Genomic DNA, 11,578 nt, shown 5'->3' on the forward strand with positions numbered 1-11,578 from the left:
TGAAAAGCGTCCAAATTAAGGAGGGGTTCAAATTAGGCTGATTACCCTATCATTCGTTATTCAACATCGTATTTCTATCTCTTTTGATTTCAGGCTAAATCCACAATCAAGTGCTGGTGTTTTTCACTTTTTTGTGAATTTCCTTTAAGAATTAAAGATGATTTTTACTATGTAAATGCAAAAAACTTTTTTTCTCATTTTCATGTGCCATTGCAAATATGAAATTTAAAAGAAAAAAATCTGCAACTTCATTATTTCATTTTTTCAATTAACTGAAGGATAATGACATTAGAAGTTTGCCTATTAATTGCTGCGAAAGAACGTTTTTGTAAGTGTATAATGATAAAATACAGCTACAATTCATAGGACTTTAGCGCTATGCCAACATTTAGAGGAACGACAATGTGTTAGCTTGTTTCGAAAGTATTTGTCTCAACATGTGCGACATTTTATTAATAAAAATTGCAGTTGTTGAATTTTTTCGTTAATGTTACATTCTGAGAAGGCCGTCAAAGTTAATTTTCGTGTAAATAAGAATAACATTTTATTATGCATGGTTAACAAAATAAATGAATATTTTTTCAATACAATTTTTAAAAATACGTTAATTTTACCGCATTACCGCGCGGTACGGTGCGGTAAATGCAGTGCGGCTGCGGTAAGCGGTGCGATTTTATTATTTTTTGCGGTTGCCGTGCGGACTATCCATTTACCGCCCACATCCGCACCGCGACGAACCCTAGTTGTAGCAAGATGTTTAATGGCGAGACTGTACACAGGACCGGTATACTAAAAAAAGAATTTTAAATTTTTTTAAAGAATTTTTTAATTTTTTTCACACCTAGAAAAAATAGTGTAAATTTACGTCTCCTGACCCTGACATATACGAGCATCAAAAATAACTTAGTTTTGCGTTTGATTTCAATTTTACATGACGTTTAATTTCGTATATCATGTAATTTTACTCCTCATACAGTGTTTGTTCTGAATGGTTGGAAGTGTAATTTTATGTCATTGGGCATGTAAGGTATATGTTTCATGTAAAATTAAAAGGAACACGGTAATGTTCCGTCATTTCGTAAATTACGATTTGTTGAATTGTGTCATGTTTGCAATTACGTCAACGATAAATTGTGTCATGTTTGCAATTACGTCAACGATAGGATCTGGACCCAACTTGATTAACACGAGGTTAAAACGACTTTATGACCGGAAGGCGTAGGTTCAGCAGCTCTTCCAAAATTACCCTATTCGTTTGCAATGCAAAACACGGGGTATCGTTGATCATATGTGACTTTTTTGAAATAATAAACAATATGTCGCTTCCACCTATCAAAAAGAAAGACCAACCCTTTTCTAAATATTCACAGCTTCTATCGGCAAAATTTATTTTGTCTTTTAATATACTTTTTATAAACACATATTTAAATCGAAAATGATTCTATTTATCTGCATCTTTTCAGTCAGTTCAATTAGTGACTAGTATTTTTTTATTTCGATTATAGAGGTTCGCATCTGGGTTCGGGACTCAAACCCAGGTGCGCTACGTACTAATCACTAGTACATACATGGAATCAATCCATATAGATATAAATAATATTTTTAATAGAAATAGTTTCGCCAATAAAATCACAGGAAAATGATAATTTGAGTCAACAAATTTTAACTATTAGCCAGAAAATATTCGATAAAAGCCATCTATAGCTTTCCAAGAAATTTTTGCAGGTCGTTCATATTCATATTCTTCATATAGATCAGGGTTCATAAAGAGTCGTCGTTCTAGTGATAGAAGACGTCTTCTAGCTTGTTGATAAGAAAGCCCTAGCAGTTCGGGCTCTCCGTTCATAGGAATTCGGACGATGAATTTTCCATTCGAGCCTACCGTAGTGTTTTTGCGATAATGAGCTACGCATTCATCTGAGCTTGAGTTAGTTTCACCAACTGCATCGTGATTCCAAAATTGCTTGAATAGGTAATTTAGTTCATCGTGATGCTCGTCATCACGTTCGTTTTGGTTTTTCACTTTCACAGATGCTACTGCTAAAGTGGCCTTTGCTTTAATGTGCGTAGAGACTAGTACTCCGACTAGCCATCCGAGTGCTGATTCTTGAAAGGTGGGCCGGTTGCCAGTTTGGTACACTACTCCTCTTTTCTTGTAAAACGTAGGATCGGCCAAAGTAAGTCCGGTTGGCACCTTTATGGATTCTGGTTTCATCTGCACGTTTGGTTGGTCTTCCAATACTTTAGGCACCACCATCATTTCAATAATAGTTTGGAATTTTCCGCATCTCGATGCCATCTTTGTTATTATTTTTTTTGCGCGCGTTGATACATCCACCAACACCCTTTATGGTGAGACGAGCGTCATGCTGGGGCAACCCAAGGGCTTGGGCTGCTTCTTCAGTTATAGTTTCGATTTGGCTGCCGGAATCCAGCAGACATCTAAGTTGGTACTATGCCACCTTAGTGGCACCTTTTACGTTGATTTCAGCTGTAGCCAAAAATACATATTCCTGGCTTAGTCACTTCGAGGGGCCCGCGGCCATCTCGAACGCTATCTTGTTGGGAGCCTTTTTATCATTAGATCCAGTAGGCTTAGGTTCTCGCTGCTCGTGTAGCAACGAGTGATGAGTGCCGTTACATTCACGGCATCGGTGCGTAGATTTACATCCCTTCGTGAGATGCCCCGAGGCAGTTGAAACACAGGCCTTCCTTGGATACCAGTTGTTTTCTCTGTTGTACACTGAGATTGGCATAGCTTGGACACGAATAGATAGTGTGTCCGCTTTCACTCCATCCGAAACATGAGCGTGAATCCACTACCTTGGTGCTAGCCAAAGCTGCGGTCTTTGTTGGTTGTCGGGGCTTGTTTTGCCCTTCGTCATGCGGATGACATGCCAGTTGGTTCGCACGTCTTTCGAGTTCAGTTTTGAACTCGACCCATGGATAGACCTTGTGAATATCGAATCGTTCTTCCAATTTTGAGACGGTAGCATCGTCTAACTTGCTTTTGACGACACTGACGATTAACCCGTTTGCGACGCAATCGAGCCCGCTGCCTTCGTTCGTTATTTGCTTTGCGGCATGGACCGTCGTTTCCACCGCATCGATAAGTGCCATTATTGCCTTGGCGCTGGGATTGTTCGCCTTCTTCATGCGAATCAACTTAGAAAAGTAGCCTTCACAGGCTACACGTTTTTTATAAAAACGTTCTTCGTGCTTTGCCCAGGCTTCGGCAAAGCTAACGCCCGAATTTTCGAATGCCTCCATTGTATTGAGAGCGGGCTCGTAGCGCTCCAAGCACTTGTTTAAGAATGCAAACTTATCCGCATCTTCGTGTAGTGTCACTATGCGCTTCTCAAAGCGGCTTTTGAAAGTTGCCACTCAGTGGACGAGCCGGTAAAACGCGGCAGCTCGATTCTTGGCAAATGATCTGCACGCGCCGTGGGGTTCATCGTCTGATCGAGTGGCACTTGCATCATTTGTCCCGACTCGTTCGTGATTAAGCGATTTTCAAGACTTACCTTGACTCGTAAATAGGAGGCCATTATGGGCACCCTTCTTTTTGAGGGCCTTCCAATGCCTTCGAGTTTGAGCAGCACGCTGGATGCCTGTTCATACAGGCTGTCCAGCATTGCGATGTGCGTTTCCTCTTCTATTTGCGGTGGCTGGCATTCACTTTCGCCGAGCCGAACCACTTCGTCGTATATGCTCTTTACTATGCTCTCGAGAGCGGTCAATTGATTTTTTAAAACGTCCGCCGTTACGGAACGTTCCTGTTCTAATTCACTCATCGATGTTGTTCTTCGTTAGCACTGTGTTATTTAACCTCTGCTTAGGAGGAATTTTCGTCACTTAGTTCACTCCGCCGGCAATTTGTAGCACTATGCCGACGGGTTTTCGCTTCGTATTACTGGCTCGCGAGACGAGCAGCATTATTACACACGGCCTTTAACGTGCCGATGCACCTGATTTGATTACATCCAACGCACTCAGGCAGCAGCTCATTAAGTTAGGTGGGTGGTTTCATGCCACCCCACACACGGACTGCGCTCAGGCAGTGATTCACTGGCTCATGATTGAGCAGCACTATTTCACGCAGCACTTAATTCACGTGCCGGTGTGTTCTTTGTTCATTGCACGGACCGCACTTGGCCGTCAATTCAATGAAATTCGTTCTTCAATTCATTCACTAGATTTATTTCACTCACCACACTGATGCGGTAGCTCTTCACTTTGATTGGGTAGTCTGATGCCACCCCGCACTTAAACGTTGTATTTAGCCTCCTAAGGCTCACTTTCGTTATTTCAAGTAGCTGGCGGCGGGTGAGTGGGAATATCCCGCACTGTATTCCACTCAATCTGATCGATAATCGAGTTTCTTAGATTTAATAGGGACATTTTGTACACGAAGCTCATTTTTCCGCGAATGGCCGCGCCGGATGCCATGTTGAAATGAGCTTCGGTTAACTTCACTAGTGCCAACGCTTCGATAGTGGACACTGGAGACTTTGGTACCCTATCAAGGGTGTCATGCATTAAAAGCATGTACATGGTGAATATCATATTGAGATTGCCCTGTTCACTCATCTCCACAAGTTTTCCGCCGTAAGCGGCCTTTTTTCACTTGATTTGCGGCTCACTAGTTTGATATTCGGATCACTTTTTCTTAACGCGCGAAGTGACCCGATCACATCGGGGTCACCAAAATGAAAAATGTTAATTATAATTGATACCTCACCGGCGCGAACCCGGTCTCGAGGTATTAATTACCGAACGAACTACGGCATTGGCACAAACCCAATGCCGTTCTTGGATTGTGATATGTTGTCTTAATTAGGTCATACCATATGCGAGTCCAGAAGGGAACTGACTTAGTTTTATTTCGTATATTATTTACAGAGTTGATTCAAACCTCAAGTTGGCTCCGTCGATTAGCTGATTCAAGCGCTTTTAGCCGCTTGCCGTCTCGTCGCCATATGATGACGACGACGATGATAATGATAAAAAATGCACCGTCCAGAGAATACGATGCGACGTCGTGTGCGCTGATTGTGTTTTGGATGATTACGTCGTCTTCAAACGGCCACATCGTGCTGAGTTGCGTGTTTCGATGAAATTGGAGAACTGTTGCAGTTCGATGGCGGCGCGCATACTTTTTATGGCCCTCCAATGCGGATGTTTGTGGTACTCTGTTTATGCTGAGAACGGGCATTTCGATTGTTTTGAAAACGCTATGATTAAGCGATTTTCGTTTGTTCGTGACAACATTGTGGTGGGTGGTGCTTTAGGGGAACATGGGGAGACTTGACCAAGCGCAAAATTCTATTTTCGGCTATGGCGTCTCCTATTCGATTCTTATTTTTTTTTCAAAAATATTATTATACTTGTTTCGATCCCTTAAGGTAATTTTGAAAGTTTGGAGTAAAAAATCCTTTCCTTGCAGAAAATATTACGTGATTAATAAATTTGCATTAAATGATGTAATTTTTTATCAAACTTTGTATGGACATATCTACTCGACTACTAATTACTATTAAAGGACTAATATACCCTCTTAATCCTTGTGAAGCAGTGAAATGATTTTACATAAACTGGAACATTGAAATAGTTATTACTAGAATTCGCATGAAATTGAACGCAATAACTAATGTTGGGGAGACTTGACCAAGATTTTATGGGGAGACTTGACCAAGTGGCGATCAGCTGAAGAAAAATACAAAATTCCTAATATTTATTATGCTTTGGTATCTACTGTTAATGTTAATCACGCCATAAAAAACCCACCCCAAACATAAGTCTTTATATTTTAAAATTTGTAAGCAAAGTTAGCAATAGTGGGACTGATTTCGTGACCTGTGAACATACAATGCAAGCAGTACAGTTAATCCTTAAAAAGAAATGCATTTAAAAAAATCAAAATTTACCAAATGCAACTCTTTTATATTTTTTACTGCTACCTAAGGATCTCGACAATAGGGAAAAAATAAGTACAGTATGTTTTATGTCATTATTTTTTGTTATGATTTTTCAAAATTCTCTTGGTCAAGTCTCCCCACGCCTTGGTCAAGTCTCCCCGCAATGGGGAGACTTGACCAGAAAAAAACGATCACAGAAAAACTTTTGTAACTTTTCAAAAATTAAATTAAAAATTCTGCAAAAAATTGTGAAGACGCGCAATAACTTTGCACATTATATCTGAATGATTTTTGAGGGATTGAAGGCTTTTTTAGAGATTTATGCAGTTTCAGATGAAAACCTGGTCAAGTCTCCCCATGTTCCCCTACTTTGTGTCACACCAAAATAAAAATATCTGTTTTGGGATGATATTGAAAACAATTTTCTACAAGTGCATTTAATTAGCATTTAATTACTCAAGTAATAAAATGTGCTTTTATAAGGTTTTACAATGACTTTTACATGGTTGTTCTGCTAAATGTACCTTAAGTTAGCAGAATAATTGATTTCTTATAAAAAAATGCCAACAATTTTTATAAGTACATTTAATTAGCATTTAATTATTCAAATATGTAACTAACTGCTAACCGCATGTTGAGCTAGCAGAACATGCAATAAAACAAAATTTAAAAAGCATTTAATTTTTCAATTGTGCATTCAATTTGCATTTAATTAGCCCCAAAATTTAAAATAATCATGACCATGTTCTGCTGATTTTGCTCTTCTAACTTTATGAAAATTTGTGAAAATGTAAATGTACGACAGAATATGTATTCTACCGGTACCGTTCGCATCACTGAACGGTAGACATTATTACTTTCGACAGTGTTGGCATTAAACTGCGCTCTTCACCTTGCTGTGGGATATGAAGTTTGGATGCGTGATGCCTTATAATTTTGTTAGTGTCAAGGCACCACTAATAAATCATGTTTTAAACGGGAACGTATATAACAAATTGTAACATATGGGATCAGGATAATCAGCTAGAACGCGACGAAGATTGTTTTTAGTGAAGACTTTATAGTCTCCAGTACCAATATGATTTTATAGTGTTGAAAGATCGAAATTCATTCGACAATTATAATACATGCTGTTGAAAACAGCTAATTTTTAAATGTCAACGTGTTCGTGTCATGTACATAACTCTTTATTTTTTTAAATTTTTCATATCGTCATATTTTTATATTTCAATACTTTTATTTTTTTATATTTTTAAATTTTTATATTTTAACATTTTTGCCTTTCTCATATAGAAAGGTTATGCAATCACTCTGAAAAACGTCAACCTCATCCCGGCCCGGAGGGCCGAGTGTCAAATCCCATTCGACTCAGTTCGTCGAGATCGGAAAAAGTCTGTATGTGTGTGCGTATGTGTCAAATAATGTCACTCATTTTTCTCAGAGATGGCTGGACCGATTTGCCCAAACTTAGTCTAAAATGAAAGGTGCAACATTCCCATCGGCTGCTATTGAATTTTGGATTGATCGGAATTCTGGAATTACGGGTTTAAGAGTGCGGTCACACAGAAATTTCTCATATAAACTATAGGAAAAATTAAAAATAGAATTTTTATTTTTGATGCTAAATGTCTTCAAGGTGCATGAAACGTCGAGATTTGATGCAAACTCGAAAAAAAATTTGACGACGATTCACTTTTTTGGATTTTGGCAAAAGCCTTTCTCATATAGAAAGGTTATGCAATCAATCTGAAAAACGTCAACCTAAGGTTACTCCCCTTCCCTCCCCTCCCTTAAGAATCTCCTTAAATCACCCCTCAGACCACCACCCCATCCATCCCTCACACCCCTCCCCTTCAACCCCATCATCTTTAAACCAGCACTATATCACAAAGCATACCAATTTACGCTGGGGAGTCGTTCGTTCATGGGACTTTCGCCCTCCTCACATACCCACCCCCGCATGACAAAATGAGTTAGCAAACAGATAACATTGATCTAATGCTGATTAGGCTAATGAAGTACGATATTTTTTTGTTTCAAGTGTTTCACCGTCGACACGTAGCTCATCAAGTTTGTGGCTGGCAAGCCATTGTGTATAAGTGCAAAGTGTATTAAGAATGTAATGGACATTTCCACAATTATGTTGAACATAAAAAGCCTCCGTGCCATAGTTTAGAGAAATGAGAAAGGCACAATTGCACCGCTAGGTGGATTAAAACAGGTTTTTATATTTTTGTATGTGTGCTTAAAAAGTAGCGGTTTATGGTATCAACCTTTTCATGTTCTTTTCCCTTCGTGAAAGTACGCACTTTAAAGTGGTCCTTTTTAACTTTAACACGTGGAATTGGCTATGAGCATGATAGATGTAAGCATTGTCAAGCGTCATAATAATGAAATTCTGTCACATTATAAAGGACATGGATACTCACTCTCACACACTTCCTTATTTATAATGCAGGTAAAGATTTAACAATAAGATACAAAACTTACAAGCTAGGTTTTATATTTTAAGACTTGAAAGAGGGTAAATGCCCTCTGTATCAAAACTCCTGTTCAATGAGTTGCATAAAGGACCAGCTACCGTACATCATGATTTATTTTTCTATGACTTCACGAGTCCCGAGTCGATTGTTCTCAATTTGTGCTTCTGCGCAATGTCTTTGAAGTAGTGATAAAAACGAAAACTTTCTACACGAAATGTCACAGTTCGTTCTAGGTGTTACGGTAGCAAAGTGTGAAGTTCGGAAACTTTTTCAGCAGTTTATTGTTTCATTATAGCAGAAAAAATCTTTTTCATGCTTTCTCGCCTGATTTGGTATATATGCTTGTGAGAGTTTATATTCATATAGCTTTCTTGATAAGAAAGAGTCGTTTTCTATTCCCTATTGAATGTGTACCGAAAAGGACAATTTAATTGATTAAACACCTCATTCAAACATATTGATCAGAAAATCTTCATAGAACAAAAATTTCACAATGTCGAGAGTATATTGGATAGCTGCTTGCAATATATTGTTTGTAGCATTGCCCTTTGCAGTGTTTGCTATCGATCTTAGTCGCTTATATGGACATCTATCTTCAGTTTCTAAAAGGAGTGGTAAGTCAATAATATTTTTTTTGAAATATAAAATCTTAAATTAAATACGAAAATTTTCGAAAACTTCTTTATGTTCGAACTGCGAAAAAGGGCAATCAGAATGAAACTATCAAAAGAAAAGTAATGACAACTCACTATTCATATTATAGACGATCTTTCATTTGGCGTAATATTTGATATACCGTAAAACGGGGGAAGAATGATTAATTTTTCTACACTTTTTCGAATAACTTTCTTGAATTCAGGTAGATGAAACTATTTGCATTTTTAAAACAAGTGCTGATACTCATAGATTGAAAACTTCCAAATTGTTTCGTAATTTATTTCGTTTTACTATAAAAATAAAATAAATTTGTTGTAATTTTTCAATAGTTGTTTTCGGGGTAACTTTGATCAGCAAAATAAGTGTATCCAAATGAGAAATAACGCTCCAAAAGTTGTGTAAATCGCATATTTGCAGGCGATTTCATGGCCTGATATTGTGACGTCTCGAGGGAGAACAAAATTGCCTAGAAGGATACAGCTGACTTTTATCGAACTTTTTCAGGAAAATAGTCGATATTAAATAGTTAACAAAAAAATCTCAAATTTTTATAATAAACTATTAGACAAAAATATTGACGGTTTCTAAGAAAATGATCAGTTCAGTTCAAGTTGATTGATTTCATTAATATACAAGGAATTGTTTGAACAGATTGAAACGATGCATGAAAGTTGTATCATTTTCAATTTCAATTTGTGTTCATAAAAGGTACATTAAATGACAAAATAATCTTTGCTGGTAGATGCGGAACATGTTTAGAATATGGTTAATATTTTGTTTCGATGATTTTGTTAAAGGAAATCATCTTATCGTACGTTACTGAACAAAGTAACAAAGTCGAAAACCAAACCGAGTCACTCATCACCGTTTACATGTGTGCACGAGTTTCAATTCGTGTTAATGTATTCTAAACAGCGCACAGTGGCGGATTTCCCTAAAAACCTGGCCAAAAGTCAAAAATGGTTTTGATTGAACTGCAAATGTACATACCACGGTTTTTGGGGTCGCAAATTACGATTTTGAAGTCAGATTTTCAAAATTCAAAATGGCGGATACAAAATGGCTGACAATTTAGTCTAAATATAAGTAAATTTTCACGAATGGTTCCAGTGTATGCCAATAACGTTTATAATGAATCGAATTTTAAATGGTGTGTAGTTAAATGATAAATTTTATTGATTTGGGCACAGAGAACAGACGTCCATCTTCAGCATTCAACTTGTGTAAAATCTCTAACGGTTTCGAAGGTAGTTTGGATATCTAAACCAGGTGCGCTACTATCGTCATGTTTTTTTGTGGCTGAGTGCGACAGAATTGACAGCGGTTATTCCTCTACCCAGTCAAACTAGTCCGGAACCGATTCGGACTTCCAGCATGAATTCCGGCTCAAATGCGTCAACCGATAGAGTCGGAATCGGTTGTTTTCTTTGAGCTAGATTCCATGCTGAATCCATCCAGGATTGCGAACCGGTTCCGGAATCGATTTGATGGATAGTTGGGATAGGTTGGTGTGGCGGCGCTAGTGTTTTTAGTATATTAATTCAAATGTTTACACACGTTTTTTTAAATATTTTTGTTCGATCATGGATGTCTGTTCTCTGTGGTTTGGGTGTCTTTATGATGTTGTATAAAACATAGTTACAAAACTTTTAAACTTTCTGTATGATTATTATTCACCCCGTACAATTATTATTCAATTGCTGTCCGATGCACATATTTTTCAAAAAACAAAAAATAGTATTTTTCTAAATTATAGAAAATAAGCCGATTCTGCGATGAAATGCATGGAGTGAAAATTGAGAACAAGTTTGCATGCAAATTTCAGTAACTAAAAAATGAATATGACAAAAATACGAAAACAAGTGAAATTCACCAAGATTCATAGTATTATATAAATTGTTAAATCGAAGAGTTGTCCAAAGTCCATTATTACGATGAAGCGACCATTTAAATTCATGGGTTATGTTTGGTCTGAACATGCTTGTACTGCTTCCTGGTATAGTTCTGAGCAACTACGTTTTGTTGTCATGCTTGGTGACATACTACGACTGACAAGCTTCTCGCAAACAAATTCGCCAAGCTGGAGTATACGCCAAAGTGAGAGTTTTGGCCAAATCACGGCCGGAGATTCCAGTATTCTTTTGCACTATTCTACTGATTTTCGCACGTAGTATCCTGTCATATATTTCACTTCTAGATTTGTTTTTCTTTGCATGATCAAACGTCATAGTTTCCTGGTAACGTTTAAGCATGGTATTCAAAATCGACTTTTGAAATTGGGATCCTTTGTCGGTCACTTCTGTTGACCTCGTTGGTCTTCAATATGAATGACCAGAATTATTTACGTCTTTTGCATTCCACTTTTGATAACTTTTGAATGTGTTTATGAATCTTGATGAAATTTTCACCCCTAAATACACAAAATGCAGTATTGTGCGACTCGCTATGACAACCAGAGGTGCAGTAGTAATTAAAAGTACGAGTCCAAATTTTAAACTGAAAATCTTATAATCCGTCTAC

At 37.6% G+C, this 11,578-nt stretch overlaps 1 protein-coding gene across 2 annotated transcripts in view; it reads left to right on the forward strand.

Annotated features, from left to right (window-relative positions):
- Positions 1–8,608: 8,608 nt before the first annotated feature.
- LOC131692631 (IDLSRF-like peptide) overlaps positions 8,609–11,578 on the forward strand; it is a 324,832-nt gene continuing 321,862 nt past the window's right edge. The window contains exon 1 of one of the 2 annotated variants that reach the window (XM_058979788.1): positions 8,609–9,015. In XM_058979788.1, the coding sequence (XP_058835771.1) occupies positions 8,895–9,015 (121 nt within the window). In that variant the 5' untranslated portion in view covers positions 8,609–8,894. The remainder of the gene's footprint in view (positions 9,016–11,578) is intronic. The other variant, XM_058979787.1, reaches the window with a different exon arrangement.

The sequence above is a fragment of the Topomyia yanbarensis genome, chromosome 3, assembly GCF_030247195.1.
Source record: "Topomyia yanbarensis strain Yona2022 chromosome 3, ASM3024719v1, whole genome shotgun sequence".
NCBI classification, from domain to species: domain Eukaryota; kingdom Metazoa; phylum Arthropoda; class Insecta; order Diptera; family Culicidae; genus Topomyia; species Topomyia yanbarensis.